General features: G+C 38.2%; 1 protein-coding gene across 1 annotated transcript; it reads left to right on the top strand.

Annotated features, from left to right (window-relative positions):
* The first annotated feature begins 12,060 nt into the window (after positions 1-12,060).
* On the top strand, positions 12,061-14,283 carry LOC128982123 (uncharacterized). Its single transcript, XM_054401172.1, has one exon. It carries the CDS (start codon positions 12,061-12,063, stop codon positions 14,281-14,283), a length of 2,223 nt encoding a protein of 740 aa, XP_054257147.1.
* The last annotated feature ends 1,771 nt before the right edge of the window (positions 14,284-16,054 follow it).

The raw sequence follows: 16,054 nt of genomic DNA, 5'->3' as shown, positions 1-16,054 counted from the left end.
ATCATAGGTGCATCAAAGATGGATCTATGATGCATCAATGATCCATCCTTTGATGCATCTATGATGCATCTATGAATGATCCATCTTTGATGCATCTATGATGCATCAATGATCCATCTTTGATGCATCTATGATGCATCTATGATTCATCTATGATGCATCAATGATCCATCTTTGATGCATCTATGATGCATCAATGATCCATCTTTGATGCATCTATGATTCAAAAAAAAGGATGGATCATTGATGCATCATAGATGCATCAAAGATGGATCATTGATGCATCAGAGATGAATCATAGATGCATCATAGATGCATCAAAGATGGATCATTGATGCATCATAGATGCATCAAAGATGGATCATTGATGCATCATAGATGCATCAAAGATGGATCATTGATGCATCATAGATGCATCAAAGATGGATCATTGATGCATCAGAGATGAATCATAGATGCATCATAGATGCATCAAAGATGGATCATTGATGCATCATAGATGCATCAAAGATGGATCATTGATGCATCATAGATGCATCAAAGATGGATCATTGGTGCATCATAGATGAATCATTGATGCATCAGAGATGCATCAAAGATGGATCATTGATGCATCATAGATGGATCACAGATGCATCATAGATGAATCATAGATGCATCATAGATGGATCATAGATGCATCATAGATGCATCATAGATTCATCATAGATACATCATAGATGCTTCATAGATGGAACATAGATGCGTCATAGATGGAATGCATCATAGATGGAACATAGATGCATCATAGATGGAACATAGATGCATCATAGATGGATCATTGATGCATCATAGATGAATCATAGATGCATCATAGATGTATCAAAGATGGATCATTGATGCATCATAGATGCATCAAAGATGGATCATTGATGCATCATAGATGAATCATAGATGCATCATAGATGAATCATAGATGCATCAAAGATGGATCATTGATGCATCATAGATGCATCTATGATGCATCTATGTTCATAGAAGAAGAAACGCCACAGCATTATTGACAAGATGAACTTCTGCAGCAGTTCCATCCTGTTTCTTTCCGCTAACTCTGCCCACGATATGGAGGGTACTGTCAAACGGTGCAGTTATTATGTCCTGTTGACTGATTGGTATACGTATTTCATCGTTATTCTTAAAGGTCGATGAAGCGTACGGTTTATGAGTGTGAAACTCAATACCTGTGATTACATCACTGTACTCTGCTTTATTTTCTATGTCCAGCATTTTGAACTTTAAATCCTAATGAGCGCAAAAACTTTGTATTGGTTGATGTTAATCGTACAGTGTCTTGACGCTTACTGATGGGTAAAGATTTTGTAACCTCCCTAAATACCAAACCCATTTTTCCTCCTTATATGCAGTCTGATGGATATATTTTCGTTTCTCAAGTTGATTCTCTCACCGTTTTGATCTTTGAGAGTGATTGTAACGTTGTTTATCCTCTTGACGTTCACAGGCAAATAAATGATTGTGTTGGGTACCTCCACTATTTTATAGCCCGGACCCACGTTTGGGTAGAACTCGTGTATAACATGGCCCTCAGCTCCATTGTCATACGAACCTCGAACTATATTACACTCTACGCGTATTACGTTAACATTAATGATGCTTACTGTTCTGTCGGAAGCGTGTTTTTCACCTGCTTTCAAAATTTTACTATAAAAACCCAGTAGAGGAGCAAGCGTGTTACTTTGTGTAAAATCAATAGCTTGGCTACACTTTATTTCCGATTTTAGCGTATTGTTATTTGCTTTCAATTCCAATTCCACATCCTTCCCTACTTTTTCTTTTAGAGCAGTTTCTAAATCTTCAATCTCATATGCACCTTCAGCTATCTCAATCATCCTACCATCACCGTAATAAAATTTGTTATTTTTACCCGCTTCAATATTTGGGATAGAGTGAAACGTCATCAAGTCTATAAGACCAATCTCTCATTCTCCTTCACTAACGTCAACAGGTGGGAAGTAATCTTTTGAAACATATGAACCTCTTCCACTCAAGCTAAACATTGTCGAGAAACTGTAGGCACAAGTGTCCGCATACAACTGAATTGAAATTTTGCTTCCGCTCGTAGTTATAGTAAATGTCGCAGTTACCAAAATACTGTAAAAGTTCACGTGGGGGCTTGAGATTACCAAAACTATCGAAATAGTACACGATATCTTTTACCTTTTTATAACACACCCAGTGAGTACCGTTGCTGAAACTAGAATCCAAGTTTACAATAGCCGATCCATTTTCGTTTGGTGCGCTAGGTAGAGTGTCTCTCATATAAACTCCTCTAAAGTGTGGTATACGTAGTTCTTTTGCATAGTGTAATAAATCATAATTTGTCAAAGGCCTTATTGGGATCGAGCTTTTTTTTTACCAACTCTTTTCTTTGTCTTTTTCTTACCGGCTCCTTGTTTTGGGTAAGGCCTTAGGTACAAACCTTTACCCTTTGGGTACGGTCTAAGGTACAACCCGTTTCCTTTGGTAGGAGATTTACGCTTAACTGGGCTTTTCTTCTTCTTTTTACCACCCCCTAACTTTGTTTTAGTCTTCATAGCTGTAGTAACAGCCCAAGCAGATGCTTTTTCAGCCAAAGATGCGTCTGAGGATTTAAATCGTCGCCACGCGCGTTCGGCCAACTCAGCGTCAGCCTGCCGTCTGTTCTCGGAATCTTTGTATTGCGAGTACGCAATGTCGTGCTGTTTGCAAGCTTCGTCTAATCCGTTGATTCCTTTGTCACCTCTAGCTAATCTTTTGGCTAATTTTGTACCTGGCCCACAGTAATTATAACCAGGTAAGTGAGCTTCAAATGGTAACAAATCTACAGCTTTGTTTACAACGGAGGATATAATACCTCTTCCTGTGACTGCTCGTTTGCGTCTAACCGATGTTTTCCTCTTCCCTGCCATTTTATAACTGATGACTGATACGAACTACAATGTTTTAAATAGATCGTCCCATGTAGACTGTTCCCGGACAACCTGTGTATTCCAATCTTCAAAACTAGGGTAACTAGCCCTCCCCCTGTTTATCTGTTTGTACAGTGTATAGGCTAGATCTGCCACCACTTCCTTGACGTATTCTTTATTTACAGCATCGTTTAACCACCGTGGTTTACCTACGTTTGTCAGCCGTTTACTTTTAACGTCCCAATGTTTATCTTTATCGGGTAAAATTTAATTATTTTGTAGATATTGCAAGGTAACCGCATCGTGAATGTGGGAAGGATCGGAGACCTGTCCTAACCGTTTATTCTTGAAATTCCATGCTAGCCCGCCTTGTAAAGGTGTATGATTGTCCAAGTATTGTTTATTTACGGCATCTCCCCCTTTACTGGGGGGTGCTACATTCTGAATAACTGTATTTTTAACATCAAAAGCTCCATTTTTATTTTTTTGCAACGTGTTTTTATTGAAATACTCGAGATTTACAGCGTCTTTGTTGGCAACTGGGGAGGCAACATTCTGTATGACCAACTGTTTTGCATCAAAAGACCCCGCACCTCGTGTTATAGTGTTTTCCTTGAGAAATGATAGGTTAACGGCATCTCCATCCGCCTTTGGTGGAGCAACATCTTGCAGCCGGTAATGATGTATCGAGTATGCAGTGGCGTCAGAGAACTTTAGCGGGGTATGAAGATCCATATATTGTTTTGTTACCGCATCTTTAACATCAACTGGATCAGCTATGTTACATACACGTGTGTTTTGAGCATCAAAATGACCACTTTGCAGTGTCATACAGTTTAAAAGTGAATTCGCATGCGATCTAAGATTCATCGCATCAAGATTGTCTTTTGGATCGTCGACATTGCACAGACGTTTACCTTGCATATCGTAGCTACCATCCTGTGATAATGCAAAGCCTTCGCCTTTGGGTCCAACAAGACCTTTCTCCTTCTTCGTATAACGTCCAAACTTGTCTATGCCCATCGTGAGACTGACTTGTATCGACTGTTTCCGCTACCTTTTATGTATCCTGCTTCGTGCAGTTCCTCTACAATGTTAACAATCTCGTTACTATGTGAAGTATTTCCCGTTTCAGCTGATGCTACCAACAGTTTTAGTCTATCGACCAACTCGTTGGGATTATCCCAATGCACTAAATCGCGAGACTTTTTACTTTTCCACGACATTCCTCTACCCTGTCTGACGGGAAACAGATCTTTGATCACGTGTCTGTATTTCAAACTACTATCACGTTTGATTTGATTGTCAAAATTATAACCCTTTTTGTGAGCATTTGATGCAATCAATATACTTTTGTAAGCATTTAGATCGTCCTCTGTATACACATCGCTGTTTGGCAGTCTTTTAAATATAAGTTCATAGAGCCCCTCGGAAGGTGGGTATCTCGTGTTGTTAACAATAATGGTACCGTCAGTGTCAAATTCCATCACTTTGTTTCCAATCATTAAAGTTTTTCCTCTTTCATCAAACCTCGGACCATAGTCGTGGTCAATAGTTCTATGTTTTCCACCGGCGTCTCGTATAAACTGGGTCATGTATTTTCTAGTTAACGGGTTCTCAAACTGCTCTTCAATGTACTTGGATGCTGTTTGAAAGCCTAATGGAGACGAAACAACCTCTTCCAATTGACTAGTTTCAGCTCTAGGTGTTGATATGGCTTCTGGTTTAAACGGTTGACCAATGTAATCATCGTCATCGCTCTCATAGTCCATTGGCTCTTCTTTAGAAAGCTGTTCAATTTTAACATCTGTTTTCGGTTCGCCTTTTTTCAGTTCTCTAATTAACGGTTTGTATTGCTGTTCCAGCAGTTTTTAGCTCTCCACACTGCCATCTTTAAACTGTCTAAATTTACGCCTAACTGCTTCTTTCAACTCTGCTATTTGCAGGGTGAGATGTTTATTCTTCCGCGTCATCTTTGATAATGAGCCTGAAACACCACAGCTAGCCTCTTAAGGCAATTCAATTTGCCGAAAAAATAGTGCACGTTTCTTATGTTTACGTAGGTAGTGCACTACTTCTTTCAAAGATATCCCTGAAGTAATATCTATATCTCGGTAGTATCTCTTTGTCACTAGATCAAATTGTGGAATAGTGTACCTTTTTGACCAATTCCGAAAAACAAACGTTCTTTTCCAATCATCTCTCCATTGTGGTATTTCTGCTACGGTATACCGCTCACTAACGTCACTTTTTTCCATATACCTCTGCAAAAAAGACATAGGACGTTTCATCTCATTGTGGTGTAACAGAAACGAGTTCAATAACCAAAACTCACTTGGATTCGCTCCAGTAAATTCACGCCACCGGTCAAACAGTTGACGATCAGTTATCGTATACACACCATTATTGAAACTTATCCCAAAACGTTCGCTATATTGTTGTAAAGTTGGCAAAGCAGCCTTTAGAAATTCTGTTGTAAACAGTCCTTGGCACAAGTTGTTTACCCCGGCATAAGGTTTACCACGAGATATCGGTAATCCCGGAGGTACCGGACCATATGCTACATTATAACTCACATCGATATGGCATTTCGAAGCCATCGCAGTTTTATAAATCGTCAGAGGTGATCTTATTGGTAGAGTCCGTTCAGTCAATACTATACATCTTGCTGCATAGGGAATATTGCAACCGTATTCGAGCATTCGAAGGTAAATCTGGGTAAAGTTTATGCTACCATAAAGGTTGCGCAATGGTAAAACCTTACCAAAAATATCCGGAAACGGTCTAAATCTCGAAATAATATTATGGGACTCTCTAACTGTGCAGTTGTTCATATCTTCGTGATAGACCACCAGTTCAAGTGGAACTTTCTTTTCTTCGCATTTTTCCAAAAATCTAATCCAAATTTCACGGTTGTATGTACGTTCACTCGCAGATGGATCATTGATGGATCAAAGATGAATCATTGATGCATCATAGATGCATCAAAGATGGATCATTGATGCATCATAGATGAATCATAGATGCATCATAGATGCATCAAAGGATGGATCATTGATGCATCATAGATGCATCAAAGATGGATCATTGATGCATCATAGATGAATCATAGATGCATCATAGATGCATCAAAGATGGATCATTGATGCATCATAGATGCATCAAAGATGGATCATTGATGCATCATAGATGCATCAAAGATGGATCATTGATGCATCATAGATGAATCATAGATGCATCATAGATGCATCAAAGATGAATCATTGATGCATCATAGATGCATCAAAGATGGATCATTGATGCATCATAGATGAATCATAGATGCATCATAGATGCATCAAAGGATGGATCATTGATGCATCATAGATGCATCAAAGATGGATCATTGATGCATCATAGATGAATCATAGATGCATCATAGATGCATCATAGATGGATCATAGATGCATCATAGATGCATCATAGATTCATCATAGATACATCATAGATGCTTCATAGATGGAACATAGATGCGTCATAGATGGAATGCATCATAGATGGAACATAGATGCATCATAGATGGAACATAGATGCATCATAGATGGATCATTGATGCATCATAGATGAATCATAGATGCATCATAGATGCATCAAAGATGGATCATTGGTGCATCATAGATGAATCATAGATGCATCATAGATGGATCATTGATGAATCATAGATGCATCAAAGATGGATCATTGATGCATCTATGATGCATCAAAGATGGATCATTGATGCATCATAGATGCATCAAAGATGGATCATTGATGCATCATAGATGAATCATAGATGCATCAAAGATGGATCATTGATGCATCATAGATGCATCAAAGATGGATCATTGATGCATCATAGATGAATCATAGATGCATCATAGATGCATCAAAGGATGGATCATTGATGCATCATAGATGCATCATAGATGCATCAAAGATGGATCATTGATGCATCATAGATGAATCATAGATGCATCATAGATGCATCAAAGGATGGATCATTGATGCATCATAGATGAATCATAGATGCGGATCATTGATGCATCATAGATGCATCAAAGATGGATCATTGATGCATCATAGATGAATCATAGATGTGTTCAGGAAATTTCCAGGTTTCAGGTCAAGAAGAATGCACGTGTTTCCAACCGAGGTTCAAATTTTCACAGTGCGGGATCTAAATCAAATTCAAGTGATGTGAAGGGAGATATGTCTCAGATTAATAAGTATTTTCGTTGTGGCAATCCAGAGCATAGGGCTAATAATTGCCCGTATAGTAATTACAAGTGCCATGGGTGTAAAAAGTTGGGTCATATCAGTAAGGGTTGCAGGTTCAAATCAGAAAATCCAGTGAAAAATTCCATAAAAAGTGGTAAATTTAAAATCCATCAGATGGAAGAGGAAAATAGGCCTAGGCCTAGTGATGGTCTAGATGAAGTGAAGTTTGAAAGTTTGTCTTTGTACAGTATGAATTCTGGTGATAATGTTTCTGCCTTTAAGGTAAGCCTAGAAATAGAGAATGTATCCGTATTAATGGAAATTGATACTGGCTCGGCACTAACTGTGTGCCCTCAAGAATTGTTTAACAAATATTTCCCTCATGTACAATTGAGTACCGTAGATATCAAGTTGCTTACATATTCAGGCAATGAAGTCAATGTTATTGGACAAGCTTTAGTCAAAGTAACCTACATGGACCAGACTTATCAGTTACCTATGATAGTCGTTAAGATTGATCGTACGAACCAGCCTATGCTTCTAGGCCGTAGTTGGCTACAACATATCGCTTTTGACTGGAAATCTATTTTTACTTGTAATTTTAATAGCCTATCAGGCAGTGTTAAATCTAAGGGTGGTGAACCTAACCTAACCCTAGGTAAGGCCGATGAGCCTAAAGTCGTTTCTGGTTTGAAACAAAAGTATGCCTCTGTGTTCAAAGGAGGTCCTGGTGAAATTAAGGGAAATTGTTTAGATGGGGGTGACCAAGCGTTCTATAGTAAGTTATATATCATTGGAAACTAGATTTTTACCTGAAAATAATGGTGCAAAAATTTTTCTGCTGCCACAAAAACTGAATTTACTACGATTTTTTAAAGTTTATTACTGTAATGCATCTTGTTGGCTGGTCTCTGTCGCCATAACTTTACTGTGAATTGACAAAGAGGACAAGGAGGTAGAGGCATTTATAAATTCAACTGAGCGTTGATTATGAACTACTTCAGTTCTTATTTAGACATGTGAGGTGGGTAGGTTGGGTGTTATGCGGACTCGTGACTGTATTAAGTGTTTTGAAGTTAGGTTAGATTAGGAAGGTAAAGTTTAGGTTATAATGAATCAAGCTGTTGATTTATATTATCTCCAGACTGTTTATGCACTTTGTTAAAAGTACTACTAACAGAATAAATAACAATTTCAAAAATGCGCAGCATTTTTGAAATTATTATTTAATGTGTTTGTAGTACTAGGTTAGACTTTTGTCAGCTTGTCAGATTTTTGTTTACATTACTACATTTGAGTGATAGTCAGAATAACCTCAAATCTACTCAAGATTGACTTTGATTTCGAACTTATTGACTGATTCAAATAATTATCATTGCAGTTAATAAGTAAACAAATAATATAACTGATATTATTTTCAATGGTTTTAATGTGCACTGGATTAATATGAGAAATACCTATGTGAATATTTTGCTGATGATAGATTACGACAAGTAAGTTATACTGCACATAAACTTGGAAATATTTCTTAAACTATTTAAGCCACAAAATAGTTTGGATTATTGGTATAAATAGTTAACCTATTTTGTTAAGAAAGCATCTCTTATTATTATGTATTTGATAGCACACCATTAAGTTGTACTACCTATGCAGTGTTGCTTTTGCCTGTGCTACCCATAGCCTAAGCATAGACTATAGGCCTAACTTGTGCATTTGAGAATTTGATTAAATTGAGGAAAGTCAAATTATATTTTATTGTCTTATCATTACTGCAGATTTGTTTTGTGCTGAATATTTCCTATGTTTAATTTTCTTTCAACATGAGGTTTTCTTCCTTCACCAAACAGAGTGAACTTATTCAAGCTAGGCTTGAGTCAATAAATAAACAAGTCAATGCATTGAAAGAAACTCAGGTTGTGACTACTTTAAGCGAGCAACAGATTGCTAAACTTAAACTCTTGTTTTAAAGTGCAATAACCAAGCACTCAGAATTTGAGAGAATAGTAAATAAACTTTTTCAAACTACTCCCACTCCTGAAGATATTCAAGATGATAAAATTACTTCACTGCAAGAAAAAATTTCTGATTATTTTGTTGAGATTCAGTCAAACTGTAGTTTGTTACTTCCACCAGTTAAACTTGAAGAGTCACGCCTAAATGACTCTACTTCCGAGGTAGGCCCTACTACTCCTACAGTTAATCTGACTGTGAAATTGCCGCAAATCAAACTGCCAACATTCTCTGGCAATCCTGAGCAATGGGTCTCATTTCATGGCCTGTTTGAAAGTACTGTACATAATAATAAAACAATTTCTAATGTTGAGAAATTCTCATATCTCATAAGCTGTCTTTCAGATGAACCTTTGAACTTAGTTAAGTCTATACCACTAAATAGTGCTAATTATGTAATTGCTTGGCAAACCCTGCTTAAGAGGTACCACAATACAAGGCTCTTGATTTCATTACATTCTACTAACATCTTGGACCTACCGCAGCTTACTAAGCCTAATGTTACACAACTTAGGAATTTTATTTCAATTTTTAATGGAAATCAGCAAGCTCTTAAAGCACTTGGCCATAACATAACTGATGACAACCTGATCTTAAGTACACATATTTTGAGAAAGCTTGATTCCGCTATGCGTTCAGATTTTGAACAAAAACGAGATGACTCAAAACAGGTTCCTTCTGTCACAGAAATAATAAACTTTCTGGAAAATGAGTGTTCTTACAGAGAGGCGGCTAACTTAGGCTCGACCTCACATGCTAATTCTTCCCTTCAGTTAAAAAACTATGGAAGTAGTAAGAACATGCCTTATCTAGGTAGGCAAACCGCTAGTCCCAAGCCAAGCAAAGTTGTAATGCTTTCTTCTAATGACAATGAACAAGCTCATACTTGTGCTTACTGCAATGGAGCATCGCATAACATTTTTCGCTGTGATGTTTTTGGTGCCTTATCACCACACGATAGGTTCAACTTCATTAAGAACAATAGCCTATGTGTTAATTGTTTAGGACGACATTTCTTAGGCTCATGTAAGTCATCCAGTTCGTGTCGAGTTTGTTTTAAGCGACACCATACGCTACTGCATTTTTACAAAACGGACCAGCCTATAATGAAAAAATCTGTTAAGCCCTCGAATAAGACTCAGGCCAATTCCACAACACAATTGAAGGCTCCTGTACCGCAAGGATTTGAATCAAATACACTCTCTGCTCATGTAGACACTGGTGCTGCCAGCCACAACTGTACTGTACTTCTTGCCACTGCATTGGTAAAAATTTCTACCTCGAATGGTCATAATATTATTGTCCGAGCTGTGCTTGATAGTGCATCACAAACGAGTATAATATCTGAACACTGTGCCAGTATGATTCACATTCAGCGTTCGTCTGTTGGCGTTCACGAGATAAAGGGCATTGCCTCAGCTCGAATGAAGCCTAAGGGACTTTCCTTTGTAAATATTTCTTCGCTTAACGGGAAAACACTTGCTACGGCACATCCTGTCCTCATACTTGATAGAATTACCAATGATATGCCTAGTGTCAAGATATCTTCTGAAATAAAGGCTCAAATCAAAGAATACGCACTTGCCGATCCCAACTTCGACACTCCTGGACATTTGCTCATCGGTGCGGATCTGTTTGCTCAAACTATTATTGGATCTGCCACCAGTCTTGGTGATCGTATGCCATACACTATAAACACTATTTTTGGATATGTTGTCCTTGGGAACGTGCCTACTTCACAAGACGGCCAAACCTTTAGTGGATTGACGACTATACTTTCCATCAATGATCTTACACTTCATGAAACACTTCAGCGATTTTGGGCATTGGAAGAACCACCTGCTTGTTCTAAGCTATCCCCAGAGGAAATGGAATGTGAAGATCATTTTTTGAAAACTCACTCTCGTGACGAGACGGGAAGATATGTTTGTTGTTTACCGTTCAAAGAAAATCCAGTAAAACTAGGAAATTCTTCTACAGTTGCTTTACAAACTTTCAAATCGCTTGAACGTAAGTTTCAATCGCAACCTGATTTCAAAGAAAAGTACATTGAATTTATGAATGACTACGAATCCTCTGGTCAAATGAAACCCTCAAACTTATTTGATCTAAATAACCAATATCATTGCTTCTTACCACACCACGGTGTCTTTAAGGATGGAAAGATACGTGTTGTATTTAATGCGTCCTCTCAAACTTCAACTGGTGTAACACTTAACAGTCTACAGCATCAAGGACCCAAGTTACATAATTAAATAACAGACATAATTCTACGTTTTCGTCAAAATAGGATCGCCTTTGCTTGTGATATCAAACAGATGTTCCGTATGATCTCTATTCATGAACAAGACCAACGTTTTCAACTCATCTATTGGAGAGAAGAAATGTCACAGCCGCTTCGAGTTTTTCAGTTGACAACCGTTACTTATGGTATGACTTCTTCGCCATTTTTGGCTAATCGAGTAATACAACAATTAATTCATGATGAAGGAAAGAATCATGAACTTGCTGCTCATGCACTTAAACGACAAATTTACGTAGACGATGCGCTACTAGGCAGCGATACTGTTGAAGAAGCTGCAAAATTACAGCAAGATGTAATAAACCTTTTACGAAAAGGAGGCTTTGAACTTCGCAAATGGGCGTCTAACAATAGCCAAATATTGGAAAATTTACCCCCTCAACACTGCTTATCAACTGACTCACCTTGTGTTAGTATTCTTGGACTGAAGTGGAATCCACACTCAGACACATTCTCATATGCAATTTCTGAAGCTCCATTGATTTTTACCAAAAGAGCAATTTTGTCTTCCATCGCTAAGATGGACAAGATGCTCCAACAACAAGACAACAACAAGATGTAACAGGCATGCTTACCCCTGTTATTTTTTGGGCTAAGGCTCTCATGCAGCATATATGGTCACTAGGCCTAGATTGGGATAATACTCTTCCTAGTGATATTATCGACAGATGGTCAACTTTTGTCAACGAACTTCCTGAGATTGAAAATTTGGAGATTGGCAGGTACATATCTCTGAGTGATGCGGTTAATATTCAGTTGCATGGATTTTCAGATGCAAGTGAACTCGGTTTTGCTGGATGTGTTTATCTACGAACTGAGAACCCGCAAGGCAGTATATATGTCAACTTATTAATAGCCAAGTCACGTGTGGCACCCCTGAAACGTATCACGATTCCTCGCCTTGAACTGTGCGGAGCACATATTTTAGCCAAACTGTTACACTACTGTGTTGATCAACTCTCAGATCGCTACAAGATAGATTCTGTTACCGCTTGGAGTGACTCCACTGTGGCTCTTTCATGGATTCACACCCCTTCTCATCGTTTGAAGTTATATGTTGCAAATCGTGTTGCACAGATTCAAGAATTGACCCCTTCCTGCATATGGAAACACATTTCTACTCTTGAAAACCCCGCTGATGTTGCCTCTAGAGGATTAACCCCATCTCTTCTTATTCATAACAAGCTCTGGTGGTCTGGACCCACATGGCTTAAGAGTTCATCTGATTCATGGCCTCAACCATCGAGTCATCTTCCCGAAGAGGAACTCCCAGAAATTAAAACCACAACACTAAATCTTCTTACGATAGCTGAAGATCAAGATCTGAAGTTTATCAATAAATTCTCTTCATGGACTAAACTACTTCATGTCATGGGCTACGTTTTACGTTTTATTTCCTGCTTGAAAACTAAGCAAAGGATTACTCATTCTCTCACACTTGAAGAGTTAGAAGTATCGAACAAACGGATTTGTTGGCTTGTTCAAAGAGAGAGTTTCTCTGAGGATATTAATTCCCTGTCAAAGAAGAATGTGTGTTCTTCTCGCATTCAACGCCTTTCACCGTTTATGGATGATGAAGGTTTGTTAAGAGTTGGAGGACGACTGAAACATTCTGAGTTGCCGTACAGCGCCAAGCATCAAATTATCTTACCAAAGGATCATTTTGTTGTAAATTTGATAATTGATTATCATCATCGCATCTTTCTTCACTGTGGACCAACACAACTCCAAGCTGTTCTTCGTGAGAAATATTGGATACTTTCTGCTCGTAGTATCATACGCTCCAGGATTTTTAAACGCCTGAGATGTTTCAGAATGAAACCTAAGCCAAACACACCATTGATGGGAGACTTACCTTCCCCAAGAGTGGTAGCAACCCGACCTTTTAATGTTACTGGAGTCGACTATGCCGGACCATTTACAGTGAAATTGTATGTCCTAAAAAGGCTTCAGCCTATTAAAGTTTATCTTTGTCTATTTGTCTGCTTTGCAACGAAAGCCGTACACTTAGAAGTTGTGTCGGATTTGTCCTCAGAAGCTTATATAGCAGCTCTTACACGTTTTATTTCCAGACGTGGTTCAGTGAAGGAAATTCATAGTGATTGTGGAACCAACTTTGTCGGAGCAGCTGCTGCACTTCACAAATGTTTTAACAACCTCCTTTGCAATCCAGTAACTCACCGTTTTGCTGAAGAAAACAACATTTCTTTCAAATTTCTGCCTCCACACGCGCCTCATCAAGGTGGCTTGTGGGAACGAGCTGTTAGGAGTGCTAAGCATCACCTTCATAGAGTAATCGGTGGCCAAATCCTGACTTATGAAGAATTCATAACTCTCGTGTCACGTGTCGAAGCAATATTAAATTCAAGACCGCTTACCCCTCTCTCTGGAGATCCGAATGACTTAGAGTCTCTAACCCCAGGACACTTTTTAACTGGTGGACCTCTGAAATCCATGGTTGAACCTCAATATGATGAAACTTCTTGTAACCGCTTGAGGAGATGGCAATTAGTTCAGGCATTCTCTCAACACATCTGGACTCGATGGTCCCAAGAGTATTTGCATACTCTACAGCATCACTCTAAGTGGACGAGTAAAACAGAGAACCTCAAGATTGGTGACCTTGTTGTTATTCATGAGCCTAACACTCCTCCCCTACAATGGAAACTTGCAAGAATCACCGCAGTATCTCCAGGAGCAGACGGAATTGTACGAGTGGTCCATCTACGCACCGCTACAGGGAACTTCAGTCGGCCAACCGTCAAAGTTTCCCTTCTTCCTACCAATTAATTCCTAAGCATTCCCTTTCACCCCCTTTCAATTTATTTTCATTTGTCTTTTCCCATTTTTCAGTTTTTTCATTGAACCAGGTTGGTTCAAGGGGGGCGATATGTTGGATATTTTAGGTTTCATGATTTTTAAATCGAGTCCATATTTATATTCTTCCGTTTCAAACAAAACCTAGCCCAAGTAATTTTCCGCTATTCAGCCGCTAACGAAGGTATGCGGCCTTTGCCCTCAACACTGATATCTTTCCAAACGACGCAGTCCACTGTCGTCCGCCGCTGAACTATCACCATATTTACTATCGTATATCCGCATCATCTTTTCAACATCCCGCAATTTTTACCTTTTTTTCTTTAAATTAATCAGTCTGTACAGTGCTAATAGAAGTGACAATAGTTTTGTTTTTATCCCAAGAAGAAATTATTTTTTGTTTATTTAACGGACAATTGTAATAGTGCAAGTAGGTCAACGTGTACATGGACAGTCCTCGTCGACGCCGCCATTGCCCAGTGCTTCAAGTCAGGTGGGGTACCCCAAACCAAACATCTCTTCAGCTTCACTAAGGTCTGTGACAGCAATTCAACATTGTTTAGCACTTTAAAAATTAGCCTAATTAAGACTGATTAATTTCATTCTATGTACATATTTTTCTTATTATACCAAACAATGATTGTCATGCAAATCACCTGTTTAAGAGTTTTGCTGGTATTGCTAACATAAGAGACACGGCGTCGATTGCACAATAAATTCCGTTTGCAACGATTATATAATTGTTTTAAGATAACCCTCCGGAAATTGCCAGATTTTTAGAATTGATTAAACGCTATTTTACCAAAAATTACAAAATAGTTAATCAGCTCTTCGTTTTGAAGTGCACTTTTGATGACGGTAATTTATGTTAATTGTGTAAGTATCTTTTGCGGATATTTTTCATCACGAATAGTAAAAACCCAAATTTTTGGAGGAAGATCTTTGCAAAGATTACGTAAATAACATAATTTAGCCGGTTTGAAATAATGGATATTAATTAATTGTAAAGCTGACCAGTACAAAAATATTTATTATAAAGTGTTAAGCAATATTTCAAATAAGAGGAACTATAAAACTCGGGTGTAAAGTATTAACAATTCAATGTAACAAAACATAATCACGTAGTAGGCTAGTATGCAAAAATAACCTGAATTGTTTTGTGGTTTTTGCTATTTTTAAGGTAAATTAACTTAAATATAAAAGCTAACATTGTTTGAAATTAACAGTAATACAATAGAACAACTATAACACATAATAATTGTTCAGAAATCAAGAATATCTTTTTACAAAATGCAGGGTTACATAACTGGAAAACGTCAGTACAACTACAACTAAAATATTGTTGTTGTTTGTTGTGTTGTAAATATTGTCGGAACAAATGTATCTATCTGAAAACAAACTGAAAATTGAAGCTAATAGAATATGTTGTACATTTTCCACTCACGTGCTCAAAACACCGCACGTGGAAAACGGTAGATTCTGGGGGAAAACTGACTTGAGACTTGGGGCGGGGACAATAGCAATCCCTCAATCAATTTGGTCCTCTCAACGGCAACTGTTGACTTAAGCTAAGGGACTGAGCATTTCATACATTACCTCCCCCAAAAAGCGCCCCTAACCGCTCCCCACAGGAGTATAGGGAGTCCCTCGGCACTAGATTTACAAGTCAAATCGTCAACTCGCAAAGAAACCGCAGGTGACGTTTAAATCGCTTCGTAACGTTTCGAGAGTTATTTCGAATCGT

Source organism: Macrosteles quadrilineatus, unplaced genomic scaffold (genome assembly GCF_028750875.1).
Source record: "Macrosteles quadrilineatus isolate MER2022 unplaced genomic scaffold, UCM_ALF_1.0 Scaffold_120__1_contigs__length_311821, whole genome shotgun sequence".
In the NCBI taxonomy this organism is placed as follows: domain Eukaryota; kingdom Metazoa; phylum Arthropoda; class Insecta; order Hemiptera; family Cicadellidae; genus Macrosteles; species Macrosteles quadrilineatus.
Note: the sequence above shows the minus strand (reverse complement) of the source record. Positions and strands in the feature narration are given on the sequence as shown.

Excerpts from the sequence above, each read along its gene's own strand:
- LOC128982123 (XM_054401172.1), top strand. The coding sequence starts at position 12,061 with ATGCTTACCCCTGTTATTTTTTGGGCTAAGGCTCTCATGCAGCATATA.